Consider the following 17,961-nt stretch of genomic DNA (forward strand, 5'->3'; position numbering starts at 1 on the left):
ACGGTGTTACTTCAAGACTTTTCTCCGCGTAAGGGGGTGGGGGACATTTTCAGGGGGGGGGGCGGACTAGTAAAAGTATATATTTTGTATATTCTTCTTCTTCTTCTTCTTAATTATTAGTGTTGAAGGGGATCGAGTTTTATCTGCCAGTGGGTTTGAACTCGAGACTGTTCGAATGTACCTACCATGAGCTTTTTGCCGACTCGACCACGCCTCCAACACAATTAAGCGTTACGTGTCAACTGGTTATGCGCCATTGAGGCCATTGACTCCGATTTCAGCCTGCTTTTCTTTTTGGATTTGCTTCCATAGCCTTTGTCCAACCAGGAACAAACTACAAGGCAGCAGTTGTTTAATTTTGGAGTTGTCTCTCCTAGAAGAGTGGCTGTCCCCAGCTAACGAGCCTCATCTGCCCGAGGGTTCGAACTCGAGACTTTTCGGTTTAGAAACCATGAGCTTTTACCGACTCGACCACGCCGACCCATATTTTGTATATAAATTATATTTCTTTCTTGAAAGAAATGCCCGGAAGAAACTCTGCCCAAAAAGAGGGAGAGTGGTGCGTTAGGTTTACAGCACCTTGTTTGCCAGTTTCTAGACCGTGGACCTCCACCAGGGTTTGACATCACCACCAGATCTAGATGCATTTGCGTCTGGGTTGGATATAAAAGGCAGTTAGTGTGTATTGGGGGGGGGGGGCGCTACCCTAGGATCTCGAGCCCGGGGGCCCAAGGTTGTGAATCACAACACATTTTGTAGCCCTATATATTAGATACGAAGACAGACACCTTTTAATTTCTAGTACAGTAATATTTTATTTATTAAAATGTAATACTTAGTACATATGACAAGTTGTACATAATGATGACACCATTCGCAAACGACCACAGAGAAATAGTGAAGATACATACATATATACAGCTACAACATGACACATTGTTTTCAGATCTTATTCCCCTAAACGTGTAATTGGATAGACGAGCTCGATAGTTTATCATCAGGGCCGAAACTCCTCTTAAAACACAGGGTGGGTTGTGATTTTATTTTTTAAGGGTAATTTCAGCTCAGAAAACCACAGTAACTCAATCTAGCCGATTGCTAATTAACACGCTAGTAATACACGGTTGATCGCATTCGTTCAAAGACAATAATACAACATCTAAAACATTTGGTTATAGTGGAAAAATAAACGAATGGACGGATGATTGGCAAGTTATCGACAGCAGTGTATCTGTACATGAAAAAAAAAATAACATTTGCAAATATTCATCCTACTTCCAGGAATTTAGTCTTACTTTCAGAAAATTATAATTTTGAATTCATACCACATCCAACCCGTTGTTGAAAAGAAATTATTTACTTTTTAAGATGAATACTAAAGGTTGTTTATTTTTAGTTTATTTAAACTAACTTTTTAGAAAATGCTAGATTTAGATGTTAAAATTAATAATTCATTGTAAATTGGTTTTTCTCTTTCGAAGCCTAGAGAGTATTTGGACCATATTTATTTGGAGCTAACAGAACTGTTGCCACGTCCTCCGATGATCATGATGATTCCACCAATGAGAGCTAGGATCAATGCGCAGACTGCGAGAGCATAGGAATACCCCAGCTTGTCACTTCCGTTGTCGTCATATTCAGCGCCAAAAATAGCCACGGAAATTAACCAAGTAGCAGCTGGGGAGCAAAATAACAAAATAACACTTAAACATACTTAAGGGGGTAGGCTCCAGAAAAAAAAAACTTCTTAATTAAAATGTTTTATTGATTTATTTGTGTATATCTAAGTTAGGGTACTTAAAGGAAAATATTTCCACGCATCAGGGACTCTTGAAAATATGGTTGCGATGGCAACAGCGGCCATCTTGAAAAAACATCCTATTCTGGAGTTCCAAAATTTCATAAACTAATATTTATATCGGCTATATAACCATTGATCCTTCTTGTACTAGCACTAATAGAGTCAGCTGGCTAGTTTTTGTAACAGAAATCACTCTAGAAATATTTTTTTTTTAATTTTCAAAATTTGGTATAACGAAATTCTATTGAAATTAATGCCAAATTCAATGGAATTTCACCATAACATTTTTTTGAAAATTTGAAAAAAATATTTCTAGCTATTTTTCGGTTACAAAAACTAGCCAGCTGACTATACTGACGTTCGTACAAGAAGGATCAATGATTATATGGGCGGCTTATATGTTACGTTAGGAAATTTTAGAACTCCACAAAAGGTAGTTTTTTTCCAAGATGGCCGTCGTTTTCATAGCAACCATATTTTCAGAAGAGTCCCTGGTACATCCAAATATTTTTCCTTAAGTACCCTAACTTATACATACGCAAATAAATGTAAAAAGCTTATTAATTAAAAAGTTTTTTCCCCGTTTTTTTTCGTAGCCTACTCTTAACTCTTGCACTTTTAAATTCACATACCTTAGTTATTTTGAACAATTATATATGAGAGTTATTTAAAAAAATATTTTATGATCATTAAATGTTACTGTGCTTCTGACAAGAAAAGAAATTAGAGACATCTGATCACTGATTATACCTGACATAATTAAACAGATGGCTGAACCTATGCCGGCCTCAGCGTTGCCCTTGAACTTGCCGACAAACATGTAGAGGAGGATGAGGATAAACCCAACGTTGAGAAACATGAAGCCGAAAACAGCGAAAGCCTGGATGGCATCCAATTTATCTGAAATGTTAAAAAACAACGACAATTTATTTCTCGATTACATGTTGTACTATTGAGTAAGTAAAGTAAAGTACGATTCCTTTTTACTTTCTCGTATATACGAAGTATAGAGAAAGTCTTGTTAGATCTAGCGATCCATTTGCGTAGAGTTCATGTTTCTTGACCTCGGCACATGAAGGGATGGTGTGGTCAGCTTTATGCACAGCCGCCTTTACTTACATTAAAGGTGGGTGAGGCCAATCGCTCTACCATGGCGCAGAGGCGTATCAACATATTCCTGCGCCCGAGGCGAACTAGCACCTTAACATTGGCATTTAATAGTTTTTTATTTTGATGTCACACAATTGGTGTAGAAAACAGTTAAATAAGCCCGTAAAATCGTGTAACGGCCTGTTTCCTAAACTTCGACTGTGTGTAATTTAGTAATGCAGCTCAAAATTAGTTTTTCAAAATCTTGTTCGGCACCCCCTTAGGGAGGCGCCCGCGGCATCCGCCCCACCCGCCCTCCCCTAACTACGCCTCTGCCATGGCGTCCCACATTGGGTCATTGGGTAAATAATTCAACAGGAAATCATTACGTGAAAGGGTTCGGCAGTCCTGAGTAAAATACCCTTTCAAACCAGTGTTTCTTCGAGACTAAAATTTCCGGGGGGACGGGGACGGGGTTGGGGGGCGGCCACTGTTAAAAGTATACATTTTCAATATAAATTCCATTTCGTTCGAGGGGGGGGGGGGAGCGGTTGACTTTCCACTGTTGGCCTAAACTTTATTAAATTCTAATTCTTTTATTTTCACAATACGTAAATGTCAACCTACCATTAGGGCTACCGTCCAGTACAGAACATGCTATGGAGCTAGTGCAGACTCGCCAAAGACCTACGTACGTGCCAGCATTCCGGTACCACGATGTTGTGCAGAAGGCGATCCAACTGAAACAATACAACTCACATAATTCCAAATGTTTTAAAAGGTGTTCGATACCACCATCCTTTTTCCATCACCCGTCACAAAAATCTAAAACCACACCATCTCCACAAAGTGTCTACAAACCACTTAAATAATAACCGCTGGTGACATGTTTAAAAAAAATAATGTTAATTAAACAAGTCCAACAAAATGGATGCTAAGTGATACGTGGTACTCCTTCAATTCACACACCGTCATAATATCCAGACCCCCCCCCCCCACCCCCAAATCCCCTAAGTGTGTTACGTCATTTATAGAAGGCGCCATAATATAGTCTGCAAGTGTAGTTAAGAAGTCTCCAGTGAACACAAGGTTCAAGTCCACGATTACCTAGACGGTGACTAACCACCCGCCAGGTAAATAACGGATGCTTCTTGTCGTGTAAAACCAAAACTAGATTTATGATTGCAGTGTTAAGTCACATTTCTACAACCAATTAAAAGAGCGAGCTATCGTGGACGCATTTGTTTTAAGGCAGAACTCGATATTAAACGACTGAATTATTGGAAGTTAATTCGAAAATATTAACAGATTTTTTGTTTTGTTGCAAGAGTTAGGATACGAGAACGAAGACACTGTAAGATAAAGCTTTAAAACTCATTAAGATTTTCTAGTCCGTCTTTAACTTCTGATTTTTAAATGACAATATATAGTCGAGCAATGCCCCCCCCCCCCTCCCCCTACCACGCCACTTTTATTATTACACATGGTCAGAAAAAGACTGAGCCATTCCTCCAGGAGTGTTACGTCATATTTGGATTTCCCCTAAACAGAAATCCGGACTGAGTATTTTGTCACACATGAGTTGGCTGTGCAGAAAAAAATAAAATAAAATACAACCTTTCTGTTTAAAGTCCGATAACTTACTTAGCGAACACAGCCAACAGCACAATGAAGAAAGCAATCTTTGTTGCTATGTTGGATTTAGCGAATCCTTCCCTGACTCCCATGTTGATATTTGTTGATCACAGTACACTGTTGATTTGATAAAGGTCAAGGTTTAAAGAAAAAAAATCACAACATATACAATCAGACTAACTCTTCTAGCTATATTTAAAAAATATCAACCAATAAAGGGTAAATGAATGATGTAGTTGCATGAGAATTGGTGGTTTAAAAACGTAAACATTAATTAATAATTAACAATTAGGATTTTTTTAAACACGCCACTACTCTAACAAAGTGGTACATGTCATTTTGTTTACTCGGGGAATTGTTTCAGTTGTTATTACTACTACAAGAATTGTTATTGGCCTTAGTTTCTATCTATTTAACATCGCTTATAGTTTACTCCGGGAATCAATACAGTTGTAATTTCTTCTACATGAATTGTTAATGGCCTTAGGATAGTTTTTATTCATTTAACATCGCTTATAGTTTTCTCCAGAAATCGATACAGTTGTAATTTCTTCTACAAGAGTTGTTAATGGCCTTAGGATAGTTTTTATTCATTTAACATCGCTTATAGTTATATCCACCAATCGTTCTACATATCCTATTCAGAAGCTGTATGACCACACAGAAACAGGTCCGTACTCGTAAAAACCAATGTGGCAACTCAGTCAGCATTAATGGCGCGATACTGCCCACGACGAAGAAAACTTTTTTCCTTATTTACGTGCTTGTTAAAATTTATTGCCAGAATTAAAAAAAATACACCTTAAAATAGAACGAAATATTGCGTGCACTTTTACAGCCTAGTCAATACAATCGATTAGCTATAGTTCAATATAATCAATTATTTACTAAGCGCGCATTAAAGTACATTTTGCGCCGGTTTTTTTTTTGGCGATCCATGTGAAAACAAACAAAAGTAAACACGTGTTTAAGATCGCGTTGATTCAATGTTTCTTTCTTCAATTGCCAGCATAATTAAAATTTACCTACTGAAAAATGACCAGTATACATTGAATTATATTTTTAAAATTTTGATTTCATTTTTAAAATATCAAATGCTCTTTGTACATTAGGCTTATTTCTACAGTGTATATTTAAATTATTTTACAATTTGAATATCAAAAATATATTTTGCTATCTCATACAATAAATACAAGTAGTAGAAAAAAAATTACAAACTCAACAATAAAAGCTTTTTTATTATTTTTATCGTCTAAATTTATATTTTTTTTTTTGTGCAAAAAATAAATGATTACCTAATTAAAGCAAAACAATAATTCTGAGCAGTTTTAAGGTGTGTCGAGTTGAAGGTATAAGGTGTGTAGAGCAGCAGTGAGGCAGGTGTTAGTAGATCGGTACTTACCAGCTAGAGGTGACCCGCGCTTGTCCAAGACTGAAGTGTCCCCCACAAGGCAAACACATTTAAATCGGTTTCCATTCACGCTCGTCGTCCCTAGCAACGGCCAAGCATTCCGCTTATTGGAGAATAAATTTTTGGCGTCCGTGGTTACAGTTTGGAAGGTCGCCCCTAGATCAATAAGCGCCTCGCGAATAACAAAATCTTAGGGGTGGGGAGGATGGTGGGGGGGGGGGGGGGTGTGGTGGACTCTTTCAGCCGTGACACGTGAGGCCGACCGCCATTTTTTCACCACAGGTTTAGCCACGTGACTTGTTAAAAAAAGCTAACGAAAAAAAAAATAGTGAAAGACAATTCAACAGCCCGTTCATGGGCAACCTGTTACGGGACAGGAGTGCTAGTAGATCTATATCATTGTCAGGACGTTGTGAGGTATCAAAAGTTCCCTGCCACTTTTGGGACCTTTGTAAGGCTGGAACAACAACTTGTTGGCCTGAAGTTAGGGTGGTGGCCGCTATCAAGGCTGGAGACGGGGGGGGGGGGGGGTGGGTGAAGTGGCTGTGACCGATGACATTTGGGACATGTAGCCTACGGGAGCTAGTAAATATAGGCGTATCTGTTATACGTATCTGTTGTACACATATACAGAGCCGGCGTTAGGGGGTGGCAAACGGGGCGGTCGCCGCAGGCCCCGCGCTTGAAGGGGCCCCGCGCTTCAGCACTGTCATTATTACCTGAATTAGTTTGTAAACTTAAATAAATTGTGGCTGAATTCAATTGGGAAAAACTAAATGGTCGAATGCCGACGATGTTGATTGTTATAAATGAGGCCACGGTGGATGTTAGTGAGTTATCACCCACCTGAACTGGGACACGCCGTAATTCGATACAAAAACAGTGTCACACCTCCCCTTTGTGTAGGGGCCTGATTCGCGTCCAACAATCTCCAGTCAGCTCAGGTCAAATGCCATGCGACCGTACCCGACCTGACATGGGATGTAAATTTGGGAAACGTAAAGAGCAGTGTTTTTTTGGGTGGGGTGGGGGGGGGGCTTTGGAAGAAATTCTGGTAAAGAGATACCCTATTGTATGCGGAGCGATGAAGACGTCCTTTTAGTGAGCAAGCGGGATGTAGACAGTTAGTGACCTGATGAACGCTAGTCCTGACTTTCTTGTTGAAGATGTCGTATATATAGGCCTACTTGTCTTGGTATAACAAAATTAACCTTCAGTTGCGTGCAGAGGGGTGGGAAGAGGGCGAAGAGGGGGGGGGGGAGGCCCTTAGGATCTATATCAAGGGGCATTAAACAGGGTGATTTATTATTATTTTTTTGGAAGAAAGTTAAAACTGTTATGTTGTGTCATCTTAAGGATTGATCCGTTCCAAGACAGAAATACAGAATGATTACCGTTTTCATCCAAATTGTTTTATTCAATCGTCTTCCAGTGGTGCTGACATGATATAGTCCTCGTCGCACAACTTTGTAAAAATCGTCCAAAAAAAGCGTGACGTTCTTTATGGATGACCCCTAAGTCCAAAAGCTATCAGTGTTTTTCTATTTCTTTTCAACTTTAATTACTTTAGTTTTGTTGATTTTGTAATTTGTTTACAATTCTGTGCTTACTAACACTATCTCTTTTTTTAGATACACCTAAAACGCATGACTTTTATATTAACTATTAGTCATTAACAAACAATTTAAACAACTTTATTTTCCTAATTTTTTGGCACGTGACTGAATTTTCTTAAGTGATTTTGGTATGAATTACATAACTGTCTAAAGTTATTTAATATCTTAGCAAGGAAAAAAAACTAAGATCATTGGGTTAAAACATGGGAGAGATAAACACATGTTATTAAAGTGGAAAGTTTGGCATCAGCTTATAAACTCCAAAACATTTATGTGTTGTTATGTGTGCATGCACATTATATAGGCCTATATGTATATATATATATATATATATATATATATATATATATATAATGGAAAAAAGCAGGCCCCGCGCGGATGGTTGGCCCTAGGCCCCGCGTATTCCTAACGCCGGCTCTGCACATATACATACGCATACAAATACATGTATATACATACAGAGGCATATATATATATATATATATATATATATATATATATATATATATATATATATATATATATATATATATACACTTACTACTTAGGCTATAGCCTCAGGCCTATATCATATATATATATATATATATATATAGACTAAATATATATATAGCACTAAAGACTACAGCAACCCCTGGCAATTAAACTAGACGCGGTATACCACTACTGCACTTATTGATGGAATATAATACATTGGTGCTATGAGTGAGGGAACAGTGAAAAAGTTGAGGGTAAGTTGATATCGCAGGGTTGGATATATATATAATGCAAGAGGGGGAGCTGTGGTGTAATGCAATGCTGGAGGGGAGGGGGGTGTTGCTGGGATGTGTGCTACGAGGTGTTCTAGGGTGTGGCGCTAGGCTATGTTGGAGTTATTGTCGTGCTATGCCGCGGTGTTTGCTGTGAGTGTAAGGTGGTGTGGGTGGTGTGGGTGTTTGGCTTATTGCTATGACGCGGAGTATCAGGTGAGTAGACTCGTGATTTATGGCTGACACCATTCCTACCATGGTGCAGTCGTCTGCCGATTCTAAGGAGCCAATGATATGGCTGCCACTAGCTTTAGGCCGCACATTTCACAATTTGTGTGCAAATAGCACGCCTTTCACGTGTACGGTAAACACGACACACATCACGTATACGGTAAACACGACACACATCACGTTTCACGTTTTCGGTAAACACTACACACATCACGACACACATCACGTATACGGTTTGACACGACATAATTCACGTTTATGGTAAACACGACACAAATCACGTGTAAACACGACACACATCACGTCTAAACACGACACATCACGTCTAAACACGACACATCACGTGTAAACACGACACACATCACGTGTAAACACGACACACATCACGTGTAAACACGACACACATCACGTGTAAACAGGACACACATCACGTGTAAACACGACACACATCACGTCTAAACACGACACACATCACGTGTAAACACGACACACATCACGTCTAAACACGACACAAATCGCGTGTAAACACGACACACATCACGTCTAAACACGACACACATCACGTGTAAACACGACACACATCACGTGTAAACACGACACAAATCGCGTGTAAATACGACACACATCACGTCTAAACACGACACATAACGTGTAAACACGACACACATCACGTCTCACATAAAGCCAACCCTACTTGTCCGCCATGTTGTCAACTAAACCCATTTAAAAAAAACAACAACCCTCTATGACTATGATATACAACCTACAAATCTCCCTAATCTTCATAACGGTTTTAATGGACTTGAGTGTCACCTGTTGTAAACAACATAGCAGACGTCAGCCATGAGCTTATTCACGTCTTGAATTACATGCGACATTGTCAGGTTTATTTTGATTCGCCTACAATGGCGCTATATGGGGGGGGGGGCAGTTGCTCAGCATAGCTTTTATGGTTAATCAATACCGAAGGCTCTTTCTAGCTTGGACTAGGCTCATAAATATTAATAGTAGTTATTAACAAAGGTAACATTTAAAAGAAAAAATATACACTTTAAATATGGTGCAAGTACGATACAAAAAACAACAAAGATATGACTTTTGAACCCGCCGTCTTTTCTTATAATAAAAACTGTTAAAAACTTTACATAGACAACACCTATAGCATAACAGGGAGAGTTTCATTTCAAGCAGTAAAATTACATATTGATTTCTTGCTAACCCCACCTCCCCAAACAAAAACAAAAACAACAAAAAAAAAAATCCTCAACAACAAAAAACTGCTAATACAGTTATTATTGTCAGGAAATGCGCTATTAGCTAAATTGCGACTTTGAATTTGAAATTGTGTCACGATGGCCACAAGATGTAAATAGGCGCTGGCCAATCTTGTCTTGGTTTGCGTACATAATTTAAAACGGCTCTTGATGGCTATCCTACACTTCCGATGAACCAAACCACTAAGTTGCCTGAACGGCCACAAATATTTAAAAATAATACAAATTATTTATAGTATGGGCTGTGTTAATGGGTGAAGTGGGTGGCGTTGGAAACAGTTGTAATTCGTTTTGTAACTAGGAAAACAGATACATTTTTCGTAGACAAGTCCACATTTGATCATTTTCTTACAAGGCTGATAGGTTGATTCATAAACCCAGTAGTATCGTGATCTTCTTTTCTTCTTCTTCGTTCTTAATTATTAGTGTTGAAGGGGATCGAGATTTATTTGCCAGTGGGTTGAACTCGAGACTTTGTTCGAATTTATCAACCTTGAGCTTTTTGCCGACTCGGCCACGCCTCCAACACAATTAAGGATTACGTGTCAACTGGTTATGCGCCATTGAGGCCATTGACTCCGATTTCAGCCTGCTTTTCTTTTTGGATTTGCTTCCATAGCCTTTGTCCAACCAAGAACAAACCACAAGGCAGCAGTTGTTTAATTTTGGAGTTGTCTCTCCTAGAAGAGTGGCTGTCCCCAGCTAACGAGCCTCATCTGCCCGAGGGTTCGAACTCGAGACTTTTCAGTTTAGCAACCATGAGCTTTTACCGACTCGACCACGCCGAACCCTGTATCGTGATCGATCACCGATCAATTGCTGCACATGATCGTATTGATTTATATTGACCAACCTTTGACGACTTGACCGTTGATACAGTGCTTTTTACTTTGTCTTGAAGCTATAAGGAATTAATTATTAACCACAATTGAATTATCCATATGTTTACTTGTGAGGGAGGAATAGAATCACTGCCGATCATCTCGTTGATTTATAGATGAGGCAGAGGCGTAGCGAGGGGGAGGGGGGGCGGGGGGTGCGGACCGCACCGGGTGACACCATTTAGGGGGGTGACACCAAGGCAAAAAAATAGCAAATTGAAAGTTTAAAGGGGAGGGGGGTGCAAATCGAAAGTTTGAAAGTTTGTCCCCGGAAGGGTCGCTACGCCTCTGGGGGGTGACACCATTAAGGCCCGCACCGGGTGACAACCGACCTCGCTACGCCACTGAGATGAGGGACTGCTGTTTACGGTAGGAGCTTTGATTCGTCAAACTGTCTACATCAACGCATTGCTTTATCTGAACATGGTTCTTATAGAAACGTTGTGTATATATTAACAGTATATATAAATCTCTCTCTCACTCTCACTATATATATCTATATATCTATCTATATTATATATATATATATATATATATATATATATATATATATATATATATATATATATATATATATATATATATATATATATATATATATGTATATATACATATATGTGTGTGTGTATACTCTGCCGGTATTCTATTATTGTCACTAGTTGTGCAATGTTAGGGCCAGGGTTAGTCAGGATTAAAGATTAGTGTCAGGGTCAAGGGAATGGCGATACTAAATTGTTTTGGCTAGCAACGTTAGGTAGCGATCCTAGCAACCAACCCATTTCGAAACGCCCTGTAAAAGTTTTCATTTTAATCTAATCCCGAATCTGATGTTTGATATCACCCCCTAGGCCGGATCATTCGATGTAGTCAAGGTAAACAAAACATTCCACGCCTAGACCACGCCAGTTCACTATTGTGTAGCTGGAGGAAATTCGCCTGACCTTTCTCGCTCTATTTCCTACGGCGGACGCCACATTTTAGCCCAGCTCTCTAACCCCAAGGCGCCAATTCATGCGCCGTCATGAAAATCACGAAGAAGTCAAGGCAACAGATGCACTGGTTAAACCAAAACAGTGTAAAAAAAGACATGTTTCTTGACCGTGTTAACACGCAAAGTTTAAAACATCATCGATATAGGTTTATAGATCGACGTAGTTTTTCGATAACTAGACCGACCGAAGTATTAGAAAAAGTTCAAATTTATCAGCATCAAGTACTCGTTTAGCACTTATTAAAATTAAAGCTTCAATCAAGACTACTGCTAACTTACTGCAACCACTTAGCTAATTACTACAATCTAGCTAACCACATACAAATCCTAAAATAAAAGCAGGCTGAAATCGGAGTCAACTGCCTATATGGCGCATAGCAAGTTACTTAATACTTAATTGTGTTGGAGGAAATCCTTTCCAACATTACAAATGAGGACAAAGACTCTACGGCCTACATAACCGCTGCCACCTAGCTAAGTGCTACCAGTTAGTTAATGGCTACCACCTAGCTAAGTGCTACCATTTAGTTAATGGCTACCACCTAGATAAGTACTACCGCCTTGGCTAATGGCAACCAGCTAGCTAATGGCTAACACATAGCTAATTACTACCACCTAGCTAATTACTACCACCTAGCTAATTACTACCACCTAGCTAATTACTACCACCTAGCTAATTACTACCACCTAACTGCTACCAACTAGCTAATTACTACCACCTAGCTAATCTCTACCACCTAACTGCTACCAACTAGCTACCCGCTAGAAAGATCACACCACAGCCATTATCCCAATCACGCCCTGCTGTCTGTGAGAAAATAGCAGGCTGTGACAAGTCGACCATGTTGGCTCTGTTTCAGGTCTTATAATAGAACTCCCCCAGTGTTATATAGCAGCAAGGGGGGGGGGCTGTATGGTCTAGCGGTAGGACACGGCCGAACTGCCCCTAGCAGAGTAGGGGTGGGGGGAGGGAGGGAGAGAGCTACAAGGTGTAAGAATTTTTTTGTCCATACCCCCACCACGTTATACTAATAACCTGTCCAAAAATACATTGTTTACAAGGTCGTGCTACAACTACGTTGCATTGAGGAGAAGAAGAAAACAACTTTCGAACAAATCTTTTTTTAATTAATATACGAAGCAATGGTGTCTGAGACGAATGTTCCAATCATTGCACGTATTCCATCACCTTTAAATCCCCTCCTGTTTTGTCGTGTTCCTTTTCAGGCGGGAACTCGCGTCTGTTGTTTAAGTTTACTCCGTTATATAAAAACCTTTTCCGAATCAGTCCAGCAGAAACGAAAGTAATTCTGATACACCCGCTAGTCACGTTGGTCCTACCCCCTCCCCTACCCCCTCCCCCACCCCCTATTCTCTTGTCACCTTAAGAAAGGGGAAACAGCGAAACGGACGGAAGCATTTGAAAGGAAGTTATTTTCAACCGACGCATTTTCTTCCCTTGAATGGCTGGGCGATTGGAGAGTACACAGTCGATCAATGCAATACCAATCTCTACCGACTGGTTCTTTGTATTATCTATGTATAGGCCACATCAATGCTATACCAATGTATATCTACTGGTTCTTTGTATATATATATATATATATATATATATTCAAAACTGAAAAAAAAGTTAGCAATAGGGATCTGAAGGTAAATAGAGAAGATGAAGTAGAGTTCAACTCTTTCAAACTGCGTGCCTAGCACATGAGAGGGTAGTGTGATCTCTGCACAGAAACCTTTACTTAAGATGAGTCCGGACACCCATTAGAGCTGAATCGACTCAGCGACGTTGGTTGGACTCGAATCCGATATATGAACTCCAGACATTTCGGTTAGTTGGGCATATATATTTGTTTAATTAAAACATAAAAAATGTTGTTAATCCAACAGCGTTTTTCTCAATTGTTAATTAAATAAACCGGTAGTGATCTCCCCTAAACTTTCTCGAATATTCTTATATAAAATAACAGGGGATGGGAACTCGGGCTATAGACTTCTAGACATGATTTTTAATCCATTTTAAATACTTAAAGTTTTAAAAATAGAATAAAATCTCGTAGACAAATTAATTGCACACCAAGTGAACGCGAATAAAAAAGCGCATAATAGTGCGCAATATTATTAGTACTTTAAAAATTTACATTAGTTTTTTGAGAAATCGGAAGTAGCGTAAATTACTACTTCTGGTCAACGGAAATTACTCAAAATTTAACAGAAGGTAGAGAATTAGATCTTTTACTTACATGTGAAATTTAATTTATCTATCTGAAATAGTACTCAAGTTATAGGCTTTTGAAAAATTCAAAGTAGAAAAAGTACCACTTCCGGTTGTCGGAAATCGCTCAAAAGTTGATACGGATCTACGATTTTGATAAAATACTTATATATGAAATTTCATCAACCTAGCTGTAACGGTACTCAAGTTATCGTGTTTACACACGGACACACACACACACAGACACACACACAGACACACAGACATACGGACAAGATTGCAAAATTATGTTTTTCCGTATCAGTGAGATGCAAAACGTCGAGATTTGCAAAAATCTCGATTTTTTTTTTTTGCACGATTACAAGACTTTCTCTATACTTCGTATATACGAGAAAGTAAAAAAGATGCCTTCCTGGACAATACTTCACAGAGCGTCGCCCCCCCCCCCCCCCCCACACATACACCACCACCTCCCCATCTTACACCACTAAACCTACCTCCTTATTTTTACTGCCGTCGGTTCTAAATTTATAAAAGTATTTTCAAAACAAACTGGTCCAAAACAGCTTCTAACAGTGTCGGCCGCCTTTTTGTATCTAATCAATATACAACTGGTCTAGTGCGTCTATGTACATGTTTACAACATAAAGCTGCACCCAACATGCCGTCTGATACTGCACTGTTGTAGATCGTCTGCGGATTGAAAAGTACATGGACGTGAATTGGACGTTCGACGTCAATAGCTAAATATTCACGATTCTTTTCATTCGTTTGGTTTATTACAAACAGGACTTATAGTTTTCTCAAAATGATTTTACATTTTAAACGGAATTTCCCAATGGTTAATTAATAAACAAGTTAATTGTATTTGTAAGCAGACACGTGCTTCGTTTAGGCAAGGGTGGGTGGTCGAGAGGTTAACTATTTCCAAAGTAGGTGTGTGTGTGTGTGGGGGGGGGGGGAGTCAGGTTTCTGGGCTGAGTCTTCTCAGCTCTGGCGGGTACCTGACTAGAGTTGAGCTAAGTGCTGACCACACAATTCCTTACACACCAAGGTCGCACACACCAAGGTCACATACCAAGGTCACACAGACCAAGGTCACACACCAAGGTCACACACACTCTCTCACCACACACACCAAGGTCACACACACCAAGGTCACACACACACTCTCTCACACCACACACACCAAGGTCACACACACCAAGGTCACACACACCAAGGTCACACACACACTCTCTCACACCACACACACCAAGGTCTCACACATACACTCTCTCTCTCACTACGCACCCCCCACAAATATATCTATGTATATATATATATATATATATATATATATATATATATATATATATATATATATATATATATATATATATATAAAATATCGGGTCATCTTATATCTAAAAAATCTAAATAAAAACAAAAAGATGTCCATTTAACCTTTCAAGTATCAATGATATGAAGACTGACCCTCACGCTACCAAAGGTCACCAAAATATGTTGTCGTACAGCTATAACAAGATTTATAGTTTGCCTTGAAGATTTACCACAGGACCCCCCCCCCATAGCTTTCTGCCTTTGGTCTTAGCCACTCCACTCCTCCCCCACCCTCATCCTGAGAGGAGGTCATGTCGAGGTTTTAACCCCTAAATCTTTGGCCACGGATCAACACCGCAGTTTGACCCTGTCACAGATTGGTGCCTCCAACAGATTATCGACAAAGGTCACCAACAGATTATCGACGAAGGTCGAACAGTTAAATCAAGCATGACTTACATTGTATGGAAGAATAAGAGATAATTGATACCTCCATTGTGTTAAATTATCGACAATCTTTTATTTTAAATGTAGGCTATTTAATTTCAATAAGCCTAAATTTCTATCTTAGTGTTTTTAGTATCGATTCTCCGGATTATAGTTGATTGTCTTAGACGTAATGAACTCAAGAATAGCTAAGCGTTTACAGTTTAATCAATTAGATAAAGTGAACATCGATTTTGTGTCGTGGTATCATAAAACCAGATATGCTGTGATATTATCCAGCGTAATTCCACCTTGATGTGATATCATAAAGTAATAAAGCTATAGTTAAAACTTCTCCATAAATGACGTTACACTCCGGCTCGTGAGGGAGGGTGGGGAGAGGTGAGTCGTACGTCTTTGACAAGTGACGCTTTTGCTTTAAAAATATTTTTGAGAAAACTATAGAAATTTATTTTTAGAAATTGTAATAAAATTGAATATTGAGCTAAGCGTCATTTATGATTTATGGACGACCCCGTAATTCCTAACTGAATATAAAAACAAAACGTGAGATCCCCTCCTCTCCCCTCCCCCACATAAAGGTTCTCGTATATTCTTATGTTTGAAATGTCATCCACCTAGTTGAAACTGCACTTAAGTTATCGTGTTCACCCGGAAGTAAAACAAAGTACCATTTCGGTTTACCTCAAACCACTTAAAAATTAACAGAAACCGGAGTATGCAATTGTATACTTATATATGAAGTTTTGTCCACGTAACAGAGACTGCACTTAAGTTATCGGTTTTTGAGAATCCATTCGATGAATGATAATCATTTTCGGTTACTGGAAATCGCTAGCAAGTTGAGGGATAAAGTTAACATTTTATATAAAACATTTCGTCAACCTAAAATAATACCCAAGTTATATTGTACACAAATAGACAGACATACAGATATACAGACACATTTGCCAGACGCGTAGCGACCCCTCCCGGCGCCCGGGGATAAACTTTCAATTTGGCACCCCCCCCATATATTTTTTTATATTTATAATTCAAAATAGAGAAAATGAGCTTATTTTGGCGCCCTTAGGGTCGGCGCCCGGGGACATATGTAACCCCCCCCCCCGTCGATACGCCTCTGAAATTTGCAAGAGTAAGTTTTTTCAACCCAAGAAGATGTAAAACTCCAAGATTTGTAAAAGTCTCCATTTCGAATTTTTGCACAAATATAATACTCCCTTTATCTATACCCAGTATTCGAGAAATTAAATCATGAAATCCGTGTTTATTCATGGTATTTTATTTGATACATTTCAACGTGTGAGTAAAGCGTCAAAAATTAAATGCAGTACATTTTGATACGTAAAAAAAAAAACCCAGTGTGAACCACGTTTTTTATTATCCAAACTTGTCGTCTGCTGTTTCAACTGCGCTAGGCTTTTATAGCTTGAAGTGGACGACTTTTGAGATCCTCATACAGAATATCACACGCGATAATATAAAAGGTAAGCTTTAAATTCCTGAAGTAATTCAATAAAACTGGTGAGATTTTCTGGTTTGAACTAGAATCTAGACCTAATGGGTTTTTGAGGCCTTAAAGCACATAAAAGCGTAGCATTTGGAAACGGTGACCTAGATTTGTTGAAAAGACGCCATCTTGCAGTTCGTTTGCATTGATTCATAGAAACAATATTCATTATCATATAAAATGACTAAATCTATAGACCAGTACAGATCATTATAAGAAACATATATATATAGTAGGTTAAATTTACACGATCACAAAGCTTGGGAACACCTGAAACGTGAAGACGTCTTAAGTATCTCTCACACGGTAGCTTCAAATAAAAGGTTACAGTATGTTATAGTAAATTTCCACTTTCAGAACTTATGATTCAAAGGGCAGATTAAGTAGAGTTCACATGTTTCTTGACCTCGGCATATGCCCAGCCGCCTTTGCTTTCCCTAACCTGAGTTGGATATTCTTCAGAGCTGGGTGTACTCTTGGACGTTCTACGTCCAGACCCAGATTGGAACTCGAGACCTTCATCTAGCAGTCGAGCGCTCTACCACTCAGCTATGCCGTACCTTAAAAACTACATTAGCAAACTAATAAAATTGTTTGCAAAAACTTTTCTAGACAAGAAAGTTAACTTTAATTAACCTTCATTGTTTGTTCACAATTATCTTTTAACCGTACGTCTTTTATTCATATCACTTTTAAGCCAGCAACCATACTTTGATATTTAAGGTTAAGATAGGGATAGTGTTAGCTATTAGGACGAACATAGAATTGGTTTTGTTATCGGCAGT

At 38.9% G+C, this 17,961-nt stretch overlaps 1 protein-coding gene across 2 annotated transcripts; it reads right to left on the bottom strand.

The window, feature by feature from the left end:
• Positions 1-789: 789 nt before the first annotated feature.
• On the bottom strand, positions 790-6,057 carry LOC131927623 (epithelial membrane protein 1-like). Of its 2 annotated transcripts, none has more exons than XM_059283337.1 (5): positions 5,928-6,057; positions 4,535-4,642; positions 3,518-3,630; positions 2,552-2,701; positions 790-1,677 (listed from the first exon to the last, which is right to left on the bottom strand). In XM_059283337.1, the coding sequence occupies exons 2-5, from the start codon at positions 4,615-4,617 to the stop codon at positions 1,505-1,507; spliced, it is 519 nt and encodes a 172-aa protein (XP_059139320.1). In that variant the 5' UTR covers positions 4,618-4,642; positions 5,928-6,057; the 3' UTR covers positions 790-1,504. The 2 variants fall into 2 exon arrangements, with proteins under 2 accessions (XP_059139320.1, XP_059139321.1); XM_059283338.1 differs by having other exon boundaries at positions 5,821-5,958.
• Between the last annotated feature and the right edge of the window lie 11,904 nt (positions 6,058-17,961).

Source organism: Physella acuta, unplaced genomic scaffold (assembly GCF_028476545.2).
Source record: "Physella acuta isolate Inbredline_101_S28 unplaced genomic scaffold, ASM2847654v3 ptg001424l, whole genome shotgun sequence".
NCBI lineage: Eukaryota > Metazoa > Mollusca > Gastropoda > Physidae > Physella > Physella acuta.

Bases quoted from the DNA above. Each gene is read 5' to 3' on its own strand.
- LOC131927623 (XM_059283337.1), bottom strand. From the start codon at position 4,617: ATGGGAGTCAGGGAAGGATTCGCTAAATCCAACATAGCAACAAAGATT. The intron at 3,631-4,534 runs GTAAGTTATCGG...GTATTGTTTCAG, and splicing joins CTGTTGGCTGTGTTCGCTAA to TTGGATCGCCTTCTGCACAA. The intron at 1,678-2,551 runs GTATAATCAGTG...TTTGCTCCCCAG, and splicing joins CATCTGTTTAATTATGTCAG to CTGCTACTTGGTTAATTTCC.